This window comes from Callithrix jacchus, chromosome 4, assembly GCF_049354715.1.
Source record: "Callithrix jacchus isolate 240 chromosome 4, calJac240_pri, whole genome shotgun sequence".
Classification (NCBI taxonomy): Eukaryota; Metazoa; Chordata; class Mammalia; order Primates; family Cebidae; genus Callithrix; species Callithrix jacchus.
The window spans coordinates 165,555,428-165,580,249 of NC_133505.1; the positions used below are offsets into that span (position 1 = coordinate 165,555,428).

Sequence of the window (24,822 nt, forward strand, 5' to 3'; positions counted from 1 at the left end):
TCAGCAGAAAAGTGTGTGTCATCCCATTTAGTTCAACATAGCCTGAAGCTGAGTCCCATGACAAATGCTGTATTCATCGCATTCATTCGCCTCTCCATTCATCCACCTGGTTCTCAGGCTGCTCACACCTTGTACCAAGCTCCTTTATCCATTCTCTTCTATCTCCACTTCTCACACCTCACTCTTTCATGCTGGTGCACCAGTCCATGCCTTTTCTTCCCCCTCTGGTAGAGTGGGGTTGTCACCATATTGGCCAGGCTGATTTCAAATGCCTGACCTCAAGTGACCTGCCTACTTACCCCTCCTGAGGATTATGGGTGTGAGCCACCATGCCCAGTCTATGCCTTTCTGAGTGTGTAAAAATTTTACATTGTTTTCCACTTTAACATTGGGCTGGTGTTGACAAGTGATAGTTTTCAGAGCCAGTGACTGGGTTTGAAGCTTGTTTTGTTCTTGCCATTCATCAGTTCAGGTTCCAGCCCCTTTGATGAGTTGTTTGTTTTGAGACAGGCCCTCACTGTCACCCAGAATGGAGTGCAGTGATGCGACCTTGGCTCACTGCACCCTCCACCTTCTGGGTTAAAGCAATTCTTATGCCTCAGCCTCCCGAGTAGCTGGGATTACAGGCATGTGCCACTATGCCTGGCTAATTTTTGTATTTTTAGTAGAGATAGGGTTTCACCATCTTGTCCAGGCTGGTCTCAAACTCCTGACCTCCAGCAATCTGCCCACCTTGGCCTCCCAAAGTACTGGGATTACAAGCGTGAGCCACCACGCCAGGTCCCAGTTGTTGGTATTGTTTTGATTTTATCTTCCCTTGTGGTTCGCCTTTCTGTCCCCAGGCTTGTTTCTTCGTTTCTTTTCTGGATGTTTTATCACGTGGAGGAGCTAGCTGGGAGCTAGGAGTAGAAATCAGTTTGGCTTCTCTTCCTATAAAGGCAGCACAGAGATTGGTTGCATTGGTTGCATGCAAATGTTGCCAAGTGTGTAAGCACATTTAATAGTGATAAAGTGAGACTGAGTTGGGTGGATCATGAGGTCAGGAGATCAAGACCATCCCGGCCAACATGATGAAACCCTGTCTCTACCAAAAATACAAATATTAGCCTGGCATGGTGGTAGGCACTGGGAGTCCCAGCAACTCAGGAGGCTGAGGCAGGAGAATCGCTTGAATCCGGGAGGCAGAGGTTGCAGTGAGCCGAGATTGCGCCACTGTATTCCAGTCTGGTGACAGAGCAAGACTCCCGTCTCAAAAAAAAAAGTGATAAGGTGGCTTATTGTATCTTTCAGGCCCAGGCATTTTGTGCTAATGAACAGCATTCATTATAGCTTCTCCTTATCTATATCGTATAAGCTTAAAGTACCCTAGATTGTGAAGATGTTTTATTTTTCATTTTAGGTAACCAGAAAAATTTAACTACAATTTACCATTATCTTCACCAGAGCCCTGTGAGATCAATATTGTATTTTCCAGTTAGATTTTGCCACAGCTAATGAGTGGCAGGACCAGCATTTGAGCCCAGGTCTGTCTGATGGCCAGTCACAGCCATGCGGCCCCACACTGCTGTTTCCGCAGCGCTGTCCTGCCACGGGGATTGTCTGGCCTCCTGAGCGTGATCCTGCGGGATTGCATAGGAGATAGTCCATTTCGCTCCAAGCAATTTGTGTTAAAGAGTGAGATTGTGTAACCTTTATTGCTAGGCAAAAACTATATCCCTGCAAGACAGGGCCTTCTGAGGATTCCCTATCTCCTTAGGACAGAACATGTGGCGACTTACTTTGGCAAAGTACAAGCTAGTGCATTATTAACTTACTGGGAGTCAGGGTACATGCTCCGGATGTGTTTTTATTTATTTGCTATCTCGAAACCACAACTGCAGGAAAATGAATTAACTGTGATGTAACTTAATTATGTCTGTCATTCTTGATTTCAGGGAAGTTTAATTAGCATTAATAGCACCTGTACAGAGATGGGCAACTTTGACAATGCCGACGTCACTGGGGAAATAGAATTGGCCATTCGTTACTGCTTCAAAACCCACTCTTTAGAAATACGCATCAAGGCCTGTAAGAACCTCGCCTATGGAGAAGTGAAAAAGAAAAAGTGCAATCCGTAAGTTTTGAGGTTTAACGTGAGACATACTGATTCTAAAATTTATATGAAAAAGCAAAAGTCTAAGAATAACCAGGACAATTATAAAAATGGAAAAGGCCACTTGAAGAATTATTATAAAGCTGTCGCAATTCAAACAATGTGTTATTAACAGAAGAATAGAGCAAGTCGGGAGAGTAGATCAACTCCGGATTCAGACCCCAGTGTAGATGAAGAGTGACGTGACCAAGGAGCGTCTTAGTCCGTTTCGCTGCTATGACAGTACGTAGACCAGGTGGCTCATAAACCAGACAGACACCTGTCTCACAGTTCTGGAGGCTGGGAAGTCAAAAATCAAGGTGCTGGTAGATTTGGTATCTAGCGAGGGCCTCCTTTCTGGTTCTTAGATGGCTGTTGTCTTGTGTTCCCATATGGTAGAAGGGAGATTACAGGTGCCAGCCCAGTCTTTTGAGCCGCTTTTTATATATGCACTAGCCACTTAGGTTTATTCTTTTTTTGTTTGTTTTGAGACAGAGCCCAGGCTGGAGTACAGTGGTGCAGTCTCGGCTCATTGCAAACCTCTGCCTCCTGGGTTCAAACTATTCTCCTGCCTTAGCCCCCTGAGTAGCTGGGATTACAGGTGCCCACCACCATGCCCAGATAATTTTTGAATTTTTTTTTTTTTTTGAGACAGTGTTGCTCTGTCACCCAGGCTGGAGTGCAGTGGTGTGATCTCAGCTCACTGCAACCTCCATCTCCTGGGTTCAAGTGATTCTCCTGCCTCAGCCTCCCAAGTAGGTGAGCCACTGTGCCCAGCCTAATTTTTATATTTTTAATAGGGACAGAGTTTCCCCATGTTGGCCAGGCTGGTCTCAAACGATCCCCCGCCCAGGCCTCCCAAAGTGCTGGGATTACAAGTGTGAGACACCATGCCCGGCTAGGTTTATTTTTTTGCGAACTTTCTGTTAATATCTTTTGCCCATTTTTCTTTTTTAAATTTTAATTAATTAAAATTAATTTATATTTTAAGAGACAGGGTCTCCCTGTGTCACCCAGCCTGGAGGGCAGTGGTGCCACTATAGCTCAAGCTATCCTCCTGCCTCAGCCTCCTGAGTAGCTGGGAGGCACATGCCTATAATCCCAGCTACTTAGGAGGCTAGATTTTTAACTTTTTTTTTTTTCAAGCTAGATTTTTAACTTATTTTTGTAGAAACAGGGTTTTGCTCTGTTGCCAAGGCTGGTCTTGAACTCCTGGGCTGAAGCCATCCGTCCTCACACCTCAGCCTCCCGAAGCTCTGGGTTTATAGTCATGAGCCACTGCGTCTGGCCTCCCATTTTTCTACTGTATTGTTTGTCGTTTTATTTATTCACTAGAGGTTTTTTGTTAAACCTATTTTTTAATTTTGTGAGGACATGACCTTGATGGTTAAACCTATTTTAAAGAGATTTAAAAATTATTAGTTAAATGTGTTCCACATATTTTATCCCAGCTATCACTGTCACTTCTTTTATAACTTGTTTATTATGATTTTTACTGTAGAAAATTTAATATTGACCGGGCGGGGTGGCTCACACCTGTAATCCCAGCACTTTGGGAAGCTGAGGCGGGCAGATCATGAGGTCAGGAGATCAAGACCATCCTGGCTAACATGGTAAAAACCCATCTCTACTAAAAATTACAAAAAAATTAGCCAGGCATGATAGCACACACCTGTAGTCTCAGGTACTCGGGAGGCTGGCAAGAGAATCTCTTGAACCTGGGAGGTGGAAGTTGCAGTGAGCCGAGATCACATCACTGCACTCCAGCCTGGGTGAAAGAGCGAAACTCTGTCTCCAAAAAAAAAAAAGTAATATCCAATTTATCAAACTTTTCCTTTAAACTCTCTGCTTTTTGTGTCTGTAGAATTCCTGTGGCACCAAAGGGTTTAAATCCGTTCTCTGTTTTCCTCTAATAGTTTTTTTTTCATGCTTAGATCTGTTCATGTAACAACTGGAATTGATTTTCTGTATATAGTTTAAGGCGGGGCCCTCATTTTTGCCTTTTTTTTTTCTTACATAGGAAACTTTGGGCATAGTGTTTTAATTAACCGCTAAAGAGTGGTGTTGGGAAAAGAAATCAATTGTTGATTTAATCGAACTCTTCTGCTCTGAAATTTTTAGTAGCTCTTTCGTACCAGACAGATAAGTACGCATTTCTACAGCACTTACGGCTCCTTCATAACAGACTTCCTCCTTTTCTAGTCTTAGCTTTTATGATTACTCTTCCTGTACCATCTACCTCAGGAAAACTGGAATAGTCTTTGTCCCAAAAGTGTTTTCTGTCTTTTAAATTTCAAAATTTGAGGGATACAGTTAAAGTAGTGCTTATACTTAAAAGAAGAAAGGTTTAAAATGAATTATTTAAACTTCCACCTTAAAATGCTAGAAAAAGGCCGGGCGCTGTGGCTCATGCCTGTAATCCCAGCACTTTGGGAGGCTAAGGTGGGTAGATGACCTGAGGCCAGGAGTTTGAGACTGGTCTGGGTAACATGGGGAAACCCTGTCTCTACTAAAAATACAGAAATAAGCCAGGCGTGGTGGTGTGTGCCAGTAGTCCCAGCTATTAGGGAGGCTGAGGCAGGAGAATCACTTGAACCTGGGAGATGGAGATTGCAGTGAGCAGAGATCATGTCACTGCACTCCAGCCTGGATGACAGAGCAAGACTGTCTCAAAAAAAAAAAAAAAAACCTAGAAAAAGAACAAATTAGTTCTAAAGCAAAGATGAAAGCAGCAAAGAATGAACACAAATCAATGAAATAGAAAACAATGAAAAAAATGTGATGAACTTGAATCTTGGTTCTTTGAAAAGATTAATAAAACTGATAACTCTCCAGACTAAATTTAAGATTTTAAAAACAATTCTCCCAGGTGTGGTAGCTCACACCTGTAATCTCAGCACTTTGGGAGGCTGAGGCGGGTAGACCACCTGAGGTCAGGAGTTCAAGACCAGTCTGACCAAAATGGTGAAACCTCTCTGTACTAAAAATACAAAAAAATTAGCCAAGAATGCTGGTGGGTGCCTGTAATCCCAGTTAACCCGGAAGCTGAGGCAGGAGAATTCCTTGAACCTGGGAGGCAGACGTTGCAGTGAGCTGAGGTTGCACCATTGCACTCCGGCCTGGGTGGCTCTATCTCAGAGAGTACTCGAATACCAGTATAGGAATGAAAGAAGAGACAACACGACAGAACTTGCAGACATTAAGGGATAATAAGGGGGCTGGGTGCGGTGGCTTATACTTGTAATCCCAGCACTTTGGGAGGCTGAAGTGGGCGGATCACTTGAGGTCAGGAGTTTGAGACCAGCCTGACCAACATTGTGAAACCTCATCTCCACTAAAAATACGAAAATTAGGATGGGTGAGGTGGCTCATGCCTGTAATCCCAGCACTTTGGGAGGCTGAGGCGAGTGGATCACTTGAGGTCAGGAGTTCAAGACCAGCCTGGCCAACATGGTGAAACCCTATCTTTACTAAAAATACAGAAAAAATAAGCCAGGCATGGTGATGCATGCCTGTAATCCCGCTACTCAGGAGGCTGAGATGGGAGAATTGCCTCAGCCTGGGAGGCAGAGGTTGCAGTGAGCCGAGATTGTGCCATTGCACCCCAGCCTCAGCAACCGAGTGAGACTGTCTCAAAAAAAAAAAAAAAAAAGTATAATATGGGGATATTATGTAAAACTTTGTGCTAATAAATTTAACAACTTAGATGAAAGACTCTTTCTCCTCTTCCCTCTTCTTTCTTGTAATAGAAGCGAGGTCTCAGTGTGTTGCCCAGGCTGGTCTCAAACTCCTGAGCTCAAGTGGTCCTACTGCCTCAGCCTCCCGAGTAGCTGGGATCACAGGTGTGCACCACCATGCCCAGCTAATTTAAAATATTTTTTAGTAGTGATGAGGTCCCACTATGTTGCCTAGGCTGGTCTCAAACTCTGGGGCTCATGCAGTTCTCCTGCCTTGGCCTCCCAAAATTCTGGGATTACAGGCATGAGCCACCACACCTGGCTGAAATGGACACATTCTCAAGAGACACAAACTGCCAAAACTGACATGAGATGAAATAGAAAACCCAAATAACCCTATGTCTGTTAAAGAGGTTGGACTGGTAATGTGGCATCATCTAGGAGAGTTGAAGGGGCATATCCTATCACTCCTGGTTATATGCCAAGAGAAATGCTTGCGCATGTGCACCATGAGCAGAGCGGAAAACTAGGATGTAAGACAAATGTTTATCAACAGGATAAATGACTTGTGGTGTATTCATTTAATGGAATAATACGTAGGGTTAGAGATGAATGAGCAGCAGTTACAGCAGCATAGATGAATCCCAAATATAATACTGGGTAAAACAAGCAAGTTACAGAATGATCCCATTTATGTAAAAGTTCAAAAACAGGGAAGACTAAGCAGTACATTGTCTAAGGAGACACATCAAAGTGGTGAAATCATAAAGAAAACTAGGGGGTGCTAAGTGTAAAATCCAATATGGTTATTACCTGGTTGTGGGCAGGATTATGATAGGGAAGTCATGGGTAGTGTTCTGTTTCCTAAGCTGGTGGGGGCGGGCACATGGGTGTGCACTTGATTATAATGCTTCCAACCATAGAGGTATATTTTATATATTCTGTTTTACATATGAACTATGGGGAATTGGAGATAGGGAGTTTTGAGGTGGTTTTTTTTTTTTGAGACAGAGTCTCGTTTTGCTGCCTAGGCTGCAATGCAGTGACGTGATCATGGCTCACTTGAGCCTTGACCTCCTGGGCTCAGGTGATCCTCCCACCTCAGGCCCCAAGTAGCTGGGACTATAGGTGCACACCACCACACCCAGTTGACTTTTAAATTGTTCGTGGAGGTGAGGTCCCCCTATATTGGCCGGGGTTGTCTCAAACTCCTGGCTTATGGGATTCTCCCTGAGCCACTGTGTCCAGTGTTTTTTTGTTTTTGTTTTTGAAATGGAATCTTGCTTTATTGCCCAGGCTGAAGTGCAGTGGTGTGACTGCAGCTCACCGCAACTTCCGTCTCCTGGGTACAAGTGATTCTCCTGCCTCAGCCACCTGAGTAGCTGGGATTACAGGTGCCTGCCACCACGCCTGGCTAATTTTTGTATTTTTAGTAGAAACAGGGTTTCACTATGTTGGCCAGGCTTGTCTTGAACTCCTGACCTCAGGTGATTCACGGGCCTCAGCCTCCCAAAGTGCTGGGATTATAGGTGTGAGCTACTGCACCTGGCCTTCTGGCCAGTTTTGAGTATTTTTACAAAAAGCTTCCCAAGGGGGATGAAGAGGGCCAAGAGTGGGGCTACAGAAGGGTACAGATAGGGAGGCTCACTGTGTTGTTTTACTTTGAAAAATGGAGGCTGTTTCAAGCCTATGGAACAGGGGCTTGGGCTGCTGCTGGTGGCGGGGGTGCGGTGGCATCGCCATCACTGAGGCTGCCAGAGGAGCCATGAAGGGCAGTGTAGGGGCCTGTGTGGAGGGGTCAGCCTAGAACAGGACAGAACATGTCCTCCTCTCTGCCTGGCGTTCAGATGCTGGGTGAGTGCAGATGGAGCCATCTGTCGTGCTGTGTGTGACCTCTAGACTCAGAAGAATGCTGCTGCTCAGCAGTTGGGAGGAGCTGAGTCTTGGAGGACCCTGCAAGGAAACAGCACAGTGTGAGGCATACGCTTTCCACTTCCACTTATTTTTCTTTTGCAGGTAGTGGGTGGTAGAAAGTGAAGGTGGAGGTAGAGGGACAGGAATCAGGCTCATGGCCTTGACAGCAGGCGGGCAAGAGAATCTCTGGTTCCATCATCTTCACCAAATGGAGTAGGGCCTGAGGAAGCCAGGATGAGCTTCCCACCCCCAGGAATATTCCAGAGGGTTATGTAGCCAGCATTTGACCATAGACTTTGTGATTCAGAAGCTGCCCACCCAGCACTAATGTTGCTTACAATTAGGCTATTAAGTCCTTTCTGTCAACTTAAAAATTCCAGCAGGAAGCCTGGTAAAGAAAACGCTGGTGCGGGCTGGGCACAGTGGCTCATGCTTGTAATCCCAGCACTTTGGTAGGCTGAGGCGGGCAGATCACAAGGTTGGGAGTTTGAGACCAGCTTGGCCAACATGGTGAAACCCTGTCTCTACTAAAAATACAAAAATTAGCTGGGTGTGATGGCAGATGCCTGTAAATCGCAGCTACTTGGGAGGCTGAGGCAGGAGAATTGCTTGAACCTGGGAGGCAGAGGTTGCAGTGAGCCGAGATCGCACTACTGCACTTCAGCGTGGGTGACAGAACAAGACTCCATCTCAAAAAAGAAAAGAAAATGCTGGCATGTGGGTGTGGGTTCTGCTGTCCGGGACTCTTTATCCACCCCTTTCCCTGAGTTCTCACTCTGTCCCCACTGTGCTTGGCCTCTAGGTATGTGAAGACCTATCTGCTGCCCGACAGATCCTCCCAGGGAAAGCGCAAGACTGGAGTCCAAAGGAACACGGTGGACCCGACCTTTCAGGAGACCTTGCAGGTACTTACTGGCCAGATATCCCTGTGTGGAGTCCTCCCAGCCCAGGTGGGGCAGCCGGGGCAGAGTCCACTGAATGGTGCCTTCAAACTGTTGACTCAGATATAATGCCGACACCTGTATGTTTCTCTGTGGTCTGTCAATCAATGTTAAGTTGGTAGAAAATAAATGTCAGCCTTTGTACAGGAAAAGTGCAGAGTCTGCCAGACTCAGGAATGGCTTTTGATTAATGATTTCTGGGAAGATGGTGGAAAAGAACCTGGCTGCCTCTTTGTCTCAGGCTAACACCAGGGCATAGGGTAATTTTAAAAATTGGTTTGTCTTAGCGAATGTTTCTATCAAACAGAGCGCCCTAAAAATAAAGCTCCCGAGTTACTGTCTTTGTAAAAGTGCCCCTTTATTGTATTTCTGACAAACTTAGGTTTCTTCTCATTTTATTATTTTTTTAAATGTACCCTTAATTGTTTGGGTCTTCACTTTCTGTGATAATGAGGAATGTGATTGATGCTTGAGGGCAGAGATGGGGCCACGTGCTCTGATTTCGGGTGGAAGGCCTGCAGCTGAGGTCTGGTGTCTGAGGGCTGGCTGTGGCGGCCCTGAGATGGGATGGGAGTGACAGCCCAGACCTGTGGAGGCCACCCCGCCGGGTCATGGCAGTCATCGGTCCCCTTGTCTCGTGCTTGTGACAGGAGAGGGCTTTGTTTGTCTTTCTTGGCAAGTAGAGGTGCCTGTGAGCTGCAAGCCAGGGGCCATCTGGGCAGCTGGCATGGAGCCCCGAATTCATTAAATAATAACAGCACTTGTTTCCTGTGTCTCTACTCTGGCCAGGTAAGTATTAGAATCCTCATTTACCCACAGGGAAACTGAGACCCAGAGAGTCCTTAGAAATACAGCTCAAAGCCACAAAGGACTGGCAGTTCTCAAAATTTATGCCGTGGGGATTTACATTTTTTAAAAATTTCTTCTTTTCTTTCTTTTTTTTTTGAGATGGCGTTTCACTCTTGTCACCCAGCTGGAGTGCAGTGGTGCAATCTCAGCTCACTGCAGCCTCTGCCTCCCTGGTTCCAGCTATTCTCCTGCCTCAGCCTCCTGAATAGCTGGGATTGCAGGTGCCCACCACCATGCCCAGCTAATTTTGTGTGTGTGTGGTTTTAGTAGAGATGGGGTTTCACTGTGTTGGCCAGGCTGGTCTTGAACTCCTGACCTCAGGTGGTCCATCCCAAGTGTTGGGATTACAGGTGTAAGCCACCAAACCTGGCCTAAATTTCTTATTTCTGAGATGCAGCAGCTGTACTTGGACCCTGGGGATTTTTTAAAAACATGCAGATTTTGATTCAGCAGGTGTGGGCGGGGCCTTTCTCCTGGTGCTGGGACCAGTCAGTACGTAGCAGCACATCACCAGAGAATGTCTTCAGACGGTTCTGCTCATGTGCCTGCTAGAAGAATTGTGAAAAACTGTGTTTCCCCTCACACATTGTAATCAGAGATCCAGAGTTACTCATCGGAAGTTTAATTAAAGTATTTTGTGTTAAACAGCTTTATGAAATGAGATAAACATTTCATATTGACTGTATTCTAGATAAATATTTAGTTATATGGTTGGATTTAAAAGGTTTACCTACCTTACTTAAAATGCACACAGAATCTCAAAGATATCACTTAAAATTTTTTATCCATGGGTCTTATCCATAGATATTGCGAATGCTGTGAATATTTTATAGTCCTGAGAAACTTTCCAGATACAATTAAAAGAATCAGCATCTGTAATCGATCCTAAATGCAGAACGTCCCAACACCACCGGCCTCATACTTAATAGAAATGCACATAAGATGTGAAGGACGGGAAGCCATGGAGGCAGATCCATCATTGAAAGTCTTGCAGAAGCCATTATTTCCAATCACAGTCACCCCTTTGTGTGGCACTGAGGAGGTTTGTGTGACCTGGTGTGAGCCATCAGAGTTTGATTCAGGTGGAAGAGGCTGTGAGAACTGTCTCCAGCCAGTTTTGAGAAAAGTGCATGTCAAACATGACAATCTATAAATGGATCCTCAAAGTTTTCTGAGCAGAGTACTTCTTGGCAAGCCTTTCTGGATCCAGGGAGACTTGTACCCCATTTGAGACCACTGTCCTGGAGGCCTGGAGGATGAAGTGATCTCACTGGGTGACGGTCATTGCTCGGCCCTGCTTGCGAATGATCCTTATGCCAGCAGGATCATTCCCAGCTGAGTCTGGAGCAAGCCTTGTGGTCCTAATAGGGCAGTGGTAAATTGGTCTGGTTTGAAAAGGCAGATTCAATCTGCAGTAGGGAATAGTCCTATTGACAGGAAGGGGCGAGCAATGGGTAAGGGCCCAGGAGAAGCAGCCTGGGGTGTCGCCCACACATGGCTAGAGATGAGGGAGCTGCCTTGGGGCCCGAGCCCAACCCTGCTAGTGGTGTGGCACTCCAGTAACCGCTTCATCTCTCAGAGGGCAGCAGATGCTGCCAGCCAGCTGTCCAGCTGCTGGACTAACTGATAGGGAGTATAGTTGGACTATGGGGAATAACCTCGTCAATTCAGAGTTTATAGACAGAGATTGAACTTGGGGCAGAGTCAGAAATGGACCCATGGGTTGGGTGTGGTGGCTCAAACTTGTAATCTCAGAGCTTTGGGAGGCTGAGGTGGGTGGATGGTTTGAGCCCAAGAGTTCAAGACCAGCCTGGCCAATGTAGAGAGACCCCATCTCTACCAGAAATCTACAAATTAGCCGGGCGTGGTGATGCCTAACTCAACTACTGGGGAAGTTGAAGTGGGAGGATTGCTTGAGCCTGGGAGGTGGAGGCTGCAGTGAGCTGAGATTGCACCACTGCACCCAGTCTGGGTGATTGGTGCACCACTAGCAGGGTTGGGCTCAGGTGAGATCCTGTCTCCCCAAAAAGAAATGGACCCATGGACTTGAGGGAAAACTGGCTAAAAGTCAAAGGCAGGAGGAAAGGAAATGTGACCCAAGAAATTCCAATCTTCACGGCCACAAGCCATCCCAGTGGGGAAGAAGGGAGGAACGAATTGGGGAGACAGCCTGGCCAGCCGAGCCATGAGTGCCCAGCCTGCAGACATCAGAAGGGTGGACAGAGCCTGCAGGCAGCCCCAACAGAGCAGGGCCGGGGACGGCCCTGCTGCACCTCACTTCTGCTTGCAGAGGCCGAAGGAGAGAAGCTACCTCATCCCTCAACTGGAAAGATGGGTAAAGGTGGGCATGAGGAGATAAAGCGCCAACAAACCGTATAGTTGCTGCAGGTGGGAGCAAGTCCAGCCTCACAGCAACCGCCCAGTGTCACCAGGAGTCACCACTCTAACCGCAAACAAGTCCCGGAGTGAGGGTAGCATGGGCCACAGCGGTCAGCAGCAAGACTCAGGCCTGGACAGTCAGTGCACGTGACTCTGGCCTGCAGTGTCGGCTGCCAGACTGAGAGAGGGTCACTGAATTTCCAAGCTTCGTGTTTTCACCTGCAAAATGGTTTGAATAATACTGACCTCATAGGGTGTGTGTGAAAGCTAAAAGATCAATGCATCTAAAAATCTTGGTATGAAATAAGTAAGTGTTCAGTAGCTTGTAGGTTTTGTTCATTATTGAGAAAATCCAACTAATAAGCGGGAAATGAGGCCCTCAGAGGCTGAGGTGGAGTCAGCCACACCTTGGGAAGGGCTGGCTGTCATTCACAGGTATTAGCTTCCAGTGTCTGTGGGGCAGAACCCATGCTGGGCTGGGGAAGGGGTGCTCTCGTCACTCTTGGGTGTGTAGTAGCCCCCTGTATGGGCAGTAAGAACATTGTGTTGGCCACTGCCAAGCCAGCACAGGCCCCACATGCCTGGACGCAGCCCTGTCCATCTAGGACAAACACATCGTGTGGGGAGAATGGAGGAGGGGGAGTTCGTGCTTTGTTTAAAAAAAAAATACAAATTTTCAGCCAGGCACGGTGTACGTGCCTATAGTCCCAGCTACTCAGGAGGCTGAGACTGGAGGATCACTTGAGCCCAGGAGTTCTGGGCTGTAGTGCACTATGCTGATCAGATGTCCCCACTAAGTTTGGCATAAATAGGGTGACCTCCTGGGAGCGGGGGACCACCAGTTTGCCTAAGGAGGGGTGAACCGGCCCAGGTCAGAAACGGAGCAGGTCAAAACTCCTGTGTTGATCAGTAGTGGAATCCCCTGTGTGAACAGCCACTGCACTCCAGCCTGGGCGACATAGCGAGACTCCGTCTCTTAAAAAAAAAAAAAAAAAAAAAAAGGAAAAAGAGAGAGAAAAAAATACAAATTTTCAGTATTTTTTGCCCTGTTTTCAGTATTTTTGGCCAAGCCTGGCTGGGTATAATGTTGGCCAGATGCAAGTTCAGATCCTGTGTCAGCAGAGACTTTGGCTTGATTTCTAGTAGGTGTGGACTGGACAGGGACTTTCATCCTTGTCTTGTTCTGAGAATTGGGGGTGGGAGGGGCTCAGTGGCTACCTGGGCTGTCCTAGCCTGTCCCCAGGCAGAGCACTGGGCACCTGGGGAGTTGGTTGGGGGTTCCTGAGGAGAGAGAGGACCCCCATCCCATCCTGGCTCTAAGCACCTTCACCCACCCTAACCACATTGGGTCCCTGGCTGAATCTGTGTCTTGGACTCAGCCTGTGGGAGGGAGGCCTGTGCAGGCCCCTGGGAAGTGAGGTCCTGGGAGCTGAAGCCCAGAGATGGGGAACCCTAGGATCGTGGGCCCCAGGAGCCCAGCTGACTATCTTTGCTCTGCCTCTGCAGTATCAGGTGGCCCCTGCCCAGCTGGTGACCCGGCGGCTGCAGGTCTCGGTGTGGCATCTGGGTGCGCTGACCCGGAGAGTGTTTCTTGGAGAAGTGATCATTCCTCTGGCCACGTGGGACTTTGAAGACAGCACAACACAGTCCTTCCGCTGGCATCCGCTCCGGGCCAAGGTGATGTCTGGTTTTGCACTGAGTGTCCTCTATCCCCACTGTGAGACAGAAATTGCTTTTCAGAGAGATCCCAGAAGAGAAAACGTACCTGGTGAGACTTGGACCTGCTGTGACTTTCGAATAGTTACTTTCTTCAGGGTGGGGTGGGCTGAGGGTGTGTGTTGAGCTCAGCTGTGCTCAAGTACCCGAACAGCCCCAGCCTCAGCATCACACACAGATCAGACTGGATGAGGGCCTTTGGCTTCACCGGGTGGAGGCCTCACCTTGCTGGTTGCTGACCTGCTAGAAGCAGGCCATGCCTTTCCCTGGGGGCACCACCCTCAGCCATGCAGTCCCCCTGGGGGCTACAGTGTGTTGTTTCTAACCTTTCAACCCCAGGCACTCTCAGAACAATCATAGGTGACAAGTTGCTGGACCCAATGTTATCGGGAAGGCAGAGGCCACCCTGGCTGGCATGTTGGAATTGTGCAGAGGGAGATAGACGGCAAATGGGTGGGTGGGTGGGTCGGAGGAGCTGACTGGATTTGATTTAGGATCTGCTCCCCCAGGCTGTCAAGGTAGGAGGAGAGGCCCTGGAGAGAGGAGATGCTGCTTTGCACTTTTCTATGTCCAGATCCAAGACTGGGGGAGAGTTCATGTGAGACCGGAAGGGAGAAAAAATGTGGGCTCCCGTCATCTATTTAAAAACTGAGCAGGTTGGACCACTCCCCTCAGCCACGGGCCCATAGCGGTCCCAGCCTTCTGCTCCAACCTGGACACAGGGCACAAGGGCCATCTGGCCTCTCTTTTCCTCTCTGGAGCCAGCACAGCTGGGATTCACAGTGTCTCTGCCGGGAAGCTTCTCTGGTTTCAGCCACCAGTGGGTGAAGCTGAGGCCTCCCGGTGAGCCCTCTGCCCCCTCCCTGCCCCTCCAGGCAATGTCCACACTCGCACTGCCTGTGCTGACTCCCCCAAGCCAGAGTCTGGGCTTAGACCTCCCATACCCAGTGCCCACCTGGAATGCATCCCTTATCCAATATCAGCTCGAGACTACCCAAAGCTCACCTCCTGATTACCCCAACCAGAAGTGGCCTCCCCTCCAGGACTCAGAGCTCAGGATTCCTGCCGTCTCTGGTCTCATCTTCAGCCTTGGTGTCCCTTTGCTATTACCACCATGCTGCAGGTGGGCGAAGCATCTAGCTTCCATGGCTTCCTCTCACTCCCCCTCTGTCATCTCTCAGAAGAGCGTCGGCTCCTCCGGGACACCCTGAGTTTCCAGCCTGGACTCCCTCTGTCAGAGGCAGAATCCCCCATGCACCCTGCCTCTCCCACACCTCTGCCATCAGCTCAAAGACAAGGCCTGGAAAAAGCAGGTCCTGCTTTATTTTTTTATTTTTATTTTTTAATCTTGTTACCTATAGTTTATTTTGGAGATTGGAGGAGAATGACTTAGTTATGACTGGACATCTTAAAAGCTGATCGATAAACCAAATGGTTGGCAGATGAGGACTCTCAAGAGCCCAGAATGAACTCATTGCTGGCTTAGACAGTCCTGGATGCCATTTGGAAAGCAGTGGCCCCGCAAGTCTAAATGAAGTAGTATTTGTAGGCCTGGTGGCATTTGAGTTTGTTTTTCTTTTCCCTCAACGAGGTTTTAATTTTTCTTACTTTACAAGCAAGGGGAGTTTTGTATAGGAGATAAATAAAAGATTTAATATTTTTTTGAGATGACACTCAAGCATCAGGCTAAGATTTGCACATATGGATGTAAAAGCAAGCTGTGTGTTGCTCAGTCACTTACAAGTAGATGGTGGGCGATGGAGGATGGGTCCTAGCCTGGCCAGTGATGAACCAGTGATGTTGCTGGCATCCAGACCCCAAACTCACTCCAAGCACTCTCGCTCAGTATTTCATCTGGAGAGTTGGGCTGGTCATTCTTAGGGTGAGACCCAGTGATTGGTTGGTCTTATTCACAGGCAGCAACCTCAGGACTGACAGCCGAGGGCTTTTCAAAAATCTCTTTTAGCAGCTCCTGGTCATGAGAGTCACAGCTGCTCCATGGTTTATTCTGCCATCTGGAGCCTCCTTGGAACTTTCAGGCCTCATCAGACCGAGCCTGCTTTGGCAAGTGGGTGAGGAGCAGACAGCATGGCATCCCTCCTAAGGCCAGCTGGGTGGTGAGTCTGCCCACAGGCCTACCCTGGCCTCTGATTCTGGCTCAGTTTTTGGCCACTAAGGCTGGAGGCAGCCATATCTCGTTTGGCACCCAAACGAGACCAGGAAGACAGGGACTGGCCCACGTGGGCTCCCAGGCATCCTGAGCCTCTGAGGGCGACTAAGAGGGCTGCTTCTCGGTGCCAGGGGAGCCATGGTGGACTGGAGGTATCGAGACCAAAATTGTCCAACCCGCAGCCCAGGACAGTTTTGCTTTTTGGTTTTTGTTGTTGTTTGTTTTGAGACAGAATTTTGCTCTTTCGCCCAGGCTGGAGTGAAGTTGTGTGATCTCAGCTTACTGCAACCTCTGTCCCCTGGGGTTCAAGCGATTCTCTGCCTCAGCCTCCCCAGTAGCTGGGATTATAGGTGCCCGGCACCACGCCCGTCTAATTTTTTGTATTTTTAGTAGACACAGGGTTTCACCATGTTGGCCAGGCTGGTCTTGAACTCCTGACCTCAGGTGATCCACCTGCCTCGGCCTCCCAAGGTGTTGGGATTACAGGCGTGAATCACCGTGCCTGGCCCCAGGATGGCATTGAATGCGGCCCAACACAGATTCATAAACTTTCATAAATATAGTTTTTTTTGCTTTTTTGTTTTTCTCATCAGCTGTCTTTAGTGTTAGTGTATTTTATGTGTGGCCCAAGACCATTCTTCTTCCAATGTGGCCCAGGGAAGTCAAAAGTGGACACCCCTGCTCTAGACCTTCCCAGTACTGTCCTCCCACCCCACTGGAGAAAGCTGGTGTGGATTTCAGGATCATGTCTTCTCCAGGCCCTGTCTTCACTCACTTTCTGGCAAAATCACTCATGACAGAGAAGCGCCTCAGTGGGCAGGAGGTGTCCTCAGACTCGCCACACCTTGGGGGACACCCCCTGTGGCTAAGGGCAGAGTCTGTGCCCCATGCTGTCTCCAGCGTCTGTGTCAGTCCTTGGCATGGAGGGGCAACCGGAATCTCTACTGACCTCAATGGGGTGGAGGCTTGAGTTCATTTCCGTTTTTCAAACCCAGGCTGTGTCCGGGTTTTCATAGAAATGTCTTAGGGGGTGTTCAGTGCCCTTGAGTCCCTCTGCTTCCTCAGGCTCATCTGGCTCTGGTTTGCTGGGGTGGCCGAGCTCTTCATTCACATACTGGGGTTGGGGAGGGTGGGACTGAAACCACAGATGGGAAGACCTCCTGCCACGGACACGCCTGCTTCACACAGGGCCTTGCAGGGGTCAGGGGGAGCATCCGTGGACGGAGCTGAGACAACCAGAGGAGCCCAGAAGGTTCTCAAGGCTTGAGAATCCTGTCCCTAAACTCTGCCTCTTGTCCCCAGGTGGAGAAATATGAAGACAGCGTCCCTCAGAGTAATGGAGAGCTTGCGGTCCGGGCTAAGCTGGTCCTGCCTTCAGGGCCTGGAAAACTCCAAGAGGCTCAAGAAGGTTGGTGGCCTCAGCTTCCTGGACATTGTAAAGCCTGGTGCAGCAGGAGGGCTGAAAGTGGGGGGAAACTTTCTAGCATTTCCTTTCTATGGCCTGGCTCCGAGCTCTAGCAGCCCTTACTGAGCGATGCAGTGAGCCCGGAAGTTCTCTGGAGCCCATAGCCTAGGGGGAAGAGGGTGACCAGAAGCAGACAAGGCCTCTATGCTGCTCTGACACAGCTCTAGGCATTCCTCCCAGGGGCCAATTGCATGGTCTCTGGGGAAATGATGGCCCCTCCTGAAGGGCAGAGGCTCCATGACAACGTGGAGCCAAGAGCACATCTCAAGGCATTGGTACCTGCAGGGCTCAGATGAGATACATCCTTGTCCTCCGGCATGTAGGCAGCTGCTGCCCAGCAAGAGAAGTAGGTCAGGAAGGCAGATCCTCAGGGGCCCTGCGGAGATTTTACTCCTTCGATAGTGTGGAAAGCAGGAGGATGGGGAAGGACAGGGAGTTCCGTTGTGTATTTCAGTGACTTTCTATTTGGCTAGAAGGGGAAATTCTGCAACCTGAGCTTACAGGGTCATCAGCAGACCAGCAAGTGTCCCCTGGCCATTCCAACCCCTGGACAGGGTCTCGGGCTCTCACTTTCCCCCAAACTGCTGGCTACAACTAGACTCAAAGGTCGGCATCTTTCTTATCCTCGGGTTCCTCTTTCCTCTTTGCTCTGGATGTTAGCAATCCCTCCATCCTGTTCTCACCACACAGCACCACAGCCTGGGGCGGGGCCAGCAGAGCCCACCGAGCCCACCGCACCACTCCCTTCTCTCTCTTGGGGTCTGAGGACTGTAGCAGATTCTCTTGCTGAGCTCTTAGTTTTGAGTGGTGGTACTGCATTCTAACAGATCAGGAAAAATGGCTTTGACGGTGAATACTGGCTTTCCTTCCAGGGACAGAGCAGCTGTCTCTTAACGGTCAACTTTGCTTGGTAGTGCTGGGAGCCAAGAATTTACCTGTGCGGCCAGATGGCACCTTGAACTCATTTGTTAAGGGGTAGGTATTTCAATGCAATCAAAAATGATTTACTGATGATCTAGTATACGTAACGACACAGCCCAGAACCTACAGGGAATACCAAAAAATGTAAGCCACTTAAAACATCTTATTTTAGCTTTCCTATGAAAATCTAACATAACACTTAATAGTAAAGACCCTGGTTTCTGAAAATTCGTGGGATGTGTACGTGCTGGGGTACCTGAAACCCTAATCTTATCAGTTCTTGTGATATTGGCAAGCCAGTTTTGAAATCAAGCATGAAAAAGTAGTGTGTTCGGTAACTATTTCCTGAGCTTAACATCTCCTCTTGGACCAACAGTAAAATGCATGACTCTCCACATTTCATTCTCATTCACGGTAGGTGTGCTGGGCCCTCTAAGAGCAAGGCAAATACCATTCATTATTACATTGAATTGCAGACTCCCTGTCAGTGATGTAAGGGAAAAATGATGGTCAAGATAGAACTGAGGCCGGTCGCAGTGGCTCATGCCTGTAATCCCAGCACTTTGGGAGACCAAGACAGGCAGATCACCTGAGGTCGGGAGTTCAAGACTAACCTGGCCAACATGGCCAAACCCCGTCTCTACTTAAAATACAAAAATTAGCCAGGTGTGGTAGTGGGCGCCTATCATCCCAGCTGCTCAGGAAGCTGAGGCAGGAGACTCCCTTGAACCTGGGGGGCAGAGGTTGCAGTGAGCCAAGATCGCACCACTGTACTCTAGCCTGGGCGACCGAGCAAGGCTCCGTTTCACATACAAAAAAAGAACTGAGTTTGTGTCCTAATCTTGTCGCTTATCTGCATGGCCTTGGACAAGCTTTTGTTTATTTTCCTGAGAACAGGGTCAAAAGGAGATAACATGTATCTGGAGTCATGGCGGTAGGCACCCCAAGGAGGAAAGATTAAGATGAGGGCAAGAGGCCTCCGCACACAACTCGCCCTTCATACCTGATGCAGAATTCAGCTCTAAGGGAAATGTGCGAGACCTGTGGTTCCCATCCTGCCTCTCTGTGTAGGGTGTGGATGTTGTGGACATGGCACTTTTTTTTTTTTTTTGAGATGGAGTCTCGCTCTGTTGCCTAGACTGAAGTGCAATGGTGCAATCTTGGCTCACTGCCTCCGCCTTTCAGGTTCAAGTGATTCTCCTGCTTCAGCCTCCCGAGTAGCTGGGATTAGAGGCTTCCGTCACCACACCCCGTTAATTTTCGTATTTTTAGTAGGGACGGGGTTTCACCATGTTGGGCAGGCTGGTCTCGAACTCCTAACCTCGTGATCCACCCGCCTCGGCCTCCCAAAGTGCTGGGATTACAGGTGTTGAGCCACACTGTGCCTGGCTGACGTGGCACTTTTCTTAGTGCTTCCGGTCTGTGCTGATGCACCAGCCTTGGGAGAGGTGGCCATGCGCACAGCAGTGATTAGAGTTTGTATTCCCTCTTTAGCTGTCTCACTCTGCCAGACCAACAAAAACTGAGACTGAAGTCGCCAGTCCTGAAGAAGCAGGCTTGCCCCCAGTGGAAACACTCCTTTGTCTTCAGTGGTGTAACCCCAGCTCAGCTGAGGCAGTCGAGCTTGGAGTTAACCGTCTGGGACCAGGCTCTCCTTGGAATGAATGACCGCTTGCTTGGGGGAGCCAGACTTGGTTCAAGTAAGTCTGAGCTATTGGGCCCAAATGTTGTTTATCCTTTGTGATTATCCTAACGGGTACCCTGAAAACCAGGGCAGTGACTTAACTGGTTTTGAAATTGCCTAACCTGCCTTAAATGGAAATTCCCGTCTAGTTTTTACTCTACAGCTGAGCCATAATGCAGCCAAGTATTTTGACAATTTAAATCAGATTTAGATGTGCTAAAGAAACAAAAATTATAGGCCTCCAAATGGGTTAGGTACTGTATTTGCTTTTGTTTCTGGCGTCAATCATAAAAGGATTATTTTCTTAAAGGAAAATGGCTTAACTCAAACAAATGGCAATTCAGAAAGTACTTCATCAAGAGGTCAAAACAGCAATGCTGTCCAGAGCCGTTCGGCAGGGCGCCACCGGCATCCAGGGTGGACAGCCCTCTGCTGTGAAGTTCTGTGCTTGGAGCTGCTTCTAGCTGCCAGCCATGTCCCCAACGTGGTGACAACCAAAAACACCTGCACACATCTCCAAGGACCTCCAACCGAGAGCCAGTGACTGGAGAGAAATAAGCCTCACTGCTAAATTACTTTTCAGAGATTTTGTCCAAAGCATACCGTCTTCCTTTAAGAATCCCTTCCCATGGGCAAGTCCGGCCCTGAATCTCAGACAGCCCCACCCAGCCAGCCATGCTGGTGTGAGAGTATTCACTCCCTTGGTGAAGACCCAGCGCACCAAACCAGTCCTCGCCTCACTTTCAAACCAGAGCTCCGGGCTGTTAGGAGCACCGCAGAGCAGGGGATGCCTGGGCAAATCTGTCTCAACGCCAGCTTTGTTGGGGTATGGGTCCCATCAGGAGTTGGCCTTTTAATGACTTGGGGTGGAAAAACTTCTGGCTGGTCACTTTTTAATGAGCTGAGAATGAAGTGGTGTCCTTCCTGACCATAGCTAACTTGTCCTCCTTACAGAGGGAGATGCAGCTGGTGGCGGGGACGCATGCTCACAATTGAAGCTCCAATGGCAGAAAGTCCTTTCCAGCCCCAATCTGTGGACAGACATGACCCTCATCCTGCACTGACACGAAGGCCACAAGGTTCCAGGTTGCAGCAGGTGTGAAACACTGTGCGCCCCCGGAGTGGGGCCCCAGCTGGAGACTTTTTAAACCTTAAGCAGCCTCCATCTGCAGTCCTGCCTGTGGCTATCTCTGGGTACTTAAATACAGCAATTCTGAATGTTACCTAAGCCTCTGGTGCGTTATCTCCTCTTTGAGATGTAGAAAATGGCCAGATTTCAATAACGTTGTTACCTGTGTCCTCCAGTGTTTAAATGGTCAGTCAGGCCAGGCATGGTGGCTACCCGCTGTAACCCTGGCAGCTTTGGGAGGCTGCAGTGGATGGCTTGAGCTCACGACTGTGAGATCAGCCCAGGTGATATATAGCTACCCTCTGCCCCCAACCTAAAAAAAAATTAGCCAGGTGTGGTGGTACACACCTGTAGTCCCAGCTACTCAGGAGACAGAGATGGAAAGATTGCTTGAGCCCAGGATGTGGGAGGCTACAGTAAGCCCTGACTGCACAACTGCGATCCAGCCAGGGCCGAAGGGAGACCGTGCCTCCAAAAAGTGTCACAGCTTTGCTATGAGCAACATTTCAGAGGAGCCTGGTGAGTGTTGGAGCCATTCTCTCCTGTGGAAAACATTTCCAGAGGTGGTTAGGCGACTCAGGGAGCACCAGGTAAGAATTCAGGCCTTGCGTTGGTCAGCTCTAACTGACCAGTGTACCTCCAGGGACGTCAAAGTCCCTTGCAAAACCTGGCCAGGGAACAGCATAGAGCCCAGGCGGGTCGGCGGTGGCCCTCCCACCCCACACGCAAGCATACACTCATGCTGCTTCATAACTTTGCAAAGCTTTTATTTCATGCCTGCAGCGTGGAATTCACCTGCTCACGGTGTCTTAACTGCAAAAAGAAAGCAGTGCACGAGAAGGAATGAAGAGTGGGCAGAAGGAACAACCTTCCAAAGCTGCCTTCCCTGCAGCCTGCCAAGGCCATGGCAGAGATGGAAACAGACACGCATGAGCGCACAGTCTCATGGCTGGAGTCTAAATGGTCACAGTGGCATGTGTATATTTGACAAAATTAAAAGTGTGCATAGTCTGTTACATGCATAAAACACTAAAAATCCTGTTTACACGTGACTGCAGCAGGCCGGTAACTCACGACTGCCCTGCCACATCACATCAAGTGCCATGGTTAGAGGGTTTTCCATATGTAATTCTTATTCTGTAAAAGGTAACAAAATATACAGAACAAAACTTTCCCTTTTTAAAACTAATGTTACAAATCTGTATTATCACTTGTATATAAATACTATATAGCTGATCGTCAGGTGTATAAGTACAACAATGTAGTTTTCTAACTGTTAAGCAAAAACCAACAAAACTAAAAATTTATCCAAGTGTCGTCCTCTGCCGCTCATGCTGGTGTGACCACTGATTTCTGCCAGCTGTGTGGAGTGACAGGAGGGAATCATTGTGTGTGCGAGTGCTTGTCTCATTTCCAAAATAATTTTCACCCCTCAAAGCATGTAAATATACAAAGATGGATCCTTCATAGAAATTAAAATCAAAAGCCAATTTGAGCTCGTTTCAAATGCAGAGGAAGTATGGCACAGATGGAAGCCATGCCGCGGTTTCCTTTAGTGATACCGAATCTTGTATCACACAGGCCAGCATGAAGTTCCTTACTCAGACTTTACAGGCATTTTCCGTAATTCAATCAGTCCTGCTCTCAGCACAACACAGGAGGTGATTTGAAAATAATCTCGAGAATCAGGCCTGCTTGGCACTATGATACAACTGGGGAAAACCAACCAGGGCACCTCCCTGGTTCCCAGCCCAGAATGGTTCTGTCGGGTAACGCTTTTTACAGGAACTGGGATCTGATGAGGGAGTTCCTAGACTTGGAGCACTAAAGACAAGCGTGACAAGGCTGGCAGCGCTGACAACAGCACCCGCTGCGAGCGCCCCTCTGCCCGCGGTCCTGGCCTGGCCACTACATGGCCTCGAACTCGTCAATGCGCTGCTTGGTGTTGCCCTGCCGGATCTGCCGCAGCGTCTTGTACTTGTCCCGGCCTTGCCTCATGTTCTCATTGTGGATGATGTCATTGTGGGTCCTCTTATTCTCATCTCGGGCCTGAGACAGCTCGCTGCTCAGCGTCTGCAACATTAAGAAGCATTACTAGGTCCCTTCCTCCCCATATGGCCTGGCCCCTCCCCTAGGAAAGTGGGAAGGGCAAGGGGGGTGCTGAATGGGGCTGACTCCCATCGATGCTCTCCCCAAGCCTATCTGCTGCAAGAGGGAAGCAGGCCCCCTGGAGAGACAGAGCCCCTTGGGCCTCACCAGCAGCTGCCGCTGCACACGCTCATTCTTCTCCGCTTCGGTGATACGCTTCTCCTCATTGCGGTCATCCCGGATGCCCTCACTAGACAGCTCTGCGCTGTAGCCCGTGGGCTCCGCGCCCTCATCCTGCAAGCTCTCCTGGACATGGTAGCTCACTGGCTCATACACAGGGGGCGGTGGGGGTGGGGGTGCCGTCATCACCAGGTGCAGCTCCTCCTTGGTCTTCACCAGGTCATCCTGAGCTTCTTTGGCCTTTGGAAAGCAAATTAATAGGTGAGGACTTCCACCCAGGGGTCCCATCTTCCTGGCTATGAGAACAGAATGTCGCCTCCCTCGGTCCCGGCAGGCTAAGGCAGCACTGAATGGGGTGAGCCTTGGCTTTGCAGAGGAGCCCCTCAGGGTGCATGTGGGGCTTACAACCCTCTGCATCCAAGACAGGAAGGGGAACTGTGATGCCAAAGCCTGGGCAGTTTTCAAACTACCATTTTTTTTTTTTTGTCTATAACTCTAGACAGTATATAATTTTCGGAAAAAAAAAAATCCTCTGGCAATTAGCATGAATAACGGGATCTGTTCCTAGCCTCCCCTTTTGCCACAGTCTTCATCAAGTGCTCTCCTGCTCACTACTGCACACACGCCCAATCCGGCCCACCTCCATCCCAGCCCTGGAGTCAAGCTTGGTGTGGAGCTGCTCTGTAGCCAGCTCTCCTCACTTAACTCTTAAAAGGTACTTTCTCCAAAAACCTAAGAAACCAGTCTTCTGCTTCCTACTTGGGATGGTGATATGGCTGTGTCCCCACCCAAATCTCATCTCCCACTATAATCCACACATGTTGCAGGAGGGACCTGGTGGGAGGTGACTGAATCATGGGGTGGTTTTCCCTCTGCTGTTCTCATGCTAGTGGGTGGGTTCTGAGTGAGAGCTGATGGTTTCAACATGTTTGGCCACGCCCCCTTTGCTTTTCTCTCTCCTGCCCCCATGTAAGACATGCCTGCTTCCCCTTCACCTTCTGCCATGAAGGTAAACTTCCTGAGGCCTCCCCAGCCATGAGACTGTGAGTTAATTAAACCTCTTTTCTTTATGAACTACCGAGTCTCAGGTAGTTCTTGATAGTGGGGTGAGAACAGAACAATACAGATTGGCAGCAGGAATAGGCTGAACAGAGGCAAGGAGATGCTAGGTAGAAGCAGCCGTGGACAGAAGGGAGACAAGTCCTCACAAGGCAGCACCACAGAGAGGGAAGGATGGGCCAGAGGGTCTGTGCTAGGTCCTGGGCATGTGACCTTGCACCTGCAGAGCAACCTTATGTGTTGGGTATTGCTCCCATCCTACAATGAGGCTCAGAGAGGTGATGCTGCTAGCCCCCAGTCACACAAGCTGATGAGCAGCAGAGCCTGGCTCTTGCTCCAGCCTGGAGACTTCCAAGGACCTGGATCTTACCATGGTGCCCACTGTGTATACCATCAGCAGGAGATCATGTTTCCAGCACTTTGACCCCATTGCAAGGAGCACATAGGTAACTTGATTTAAAACCAGTTCCTGACCAGGCTGCAGATGGGCACTTAACAGTCAGGGTCAGGGGAGCAAAG

The 24,822-nt window shown here is 49.0% G+C and overlaps 2 protein-coding genes across 17 annotated transcripts in view; one reads left to right on the plus strand and one right to left on the minus strand.

Moving 5' to 3' along the window:
- The window catches only part of SYTL3 (synaptotagmin like 3), a 122,372-nt gene that overhangs the window by 88,865 nt on the left and 8,685 nt on the right, over positions 1-24,822 (plus strand). For 7 of the 15 annotated variants that reach the window (XM_078370402.1, XM_078370400.1, XM_078370397.1 and 4 more), the window contains 7 exons: positions 1,935-2,113; positions 8,525-8,627; positions 13,398-13,568; positions 17,080-17,185; positions 18,115-18,217; positions 19,658-19,863; positions 20,802-22,279. In XM_078370402.1, the coding sequence (XP_078226528.1) occupies positions 1,935-2,113; positions 8,525-8,627; positions 13,398-13,568; positions 17,080-17,185; positions 18,115-18,217; positions 19,658-19,863; positions 20,802-20,911 (978 nt within the window). In that variant the 3' untranslated portion in view covers positions 20,912-22,279. Of the gene's footprint in view, positions 1-1,934; positions 2,114-8,524; positions 8,628-13,397; positions 13,569-17,079; positions 17,186-18,114; positions 18,218-19,657; positions 19,864-20,157; positions 20,408-20,801; positions 22,280-24,822 lie in introns of those variants that run through there. The other 8 variants (XM_054254579.2, XM_054254577.2, XM_054254576.2 and 5 more) reach the window with 2 other exon arrangements.
- Positions 21,727-24,822, minus strand: part of EZR (ezrin) — a 57,566-nt gene continuing 54,470 nt past the window's right edge. For both annotated transcript variants that reach the window (XM_008995319.5, XM_035297078.3), the window contains 2 exons: positions 23,233-23,484; positions 21,727-23,049 (listed from right to left, as the gene is read on the minus strand). In XM_008995319.5, the coding sequence (XP_008993567.1) occupies positions 22,885-23,049; positions 23,233-23,484 (417 nt within the window). In that variant the 3' untranslated portion in view covers positions 21,727-22,884. The remainder of the gene's footprint in view (positions 23,050-23,232; positions 23,485-24,822) is intronic.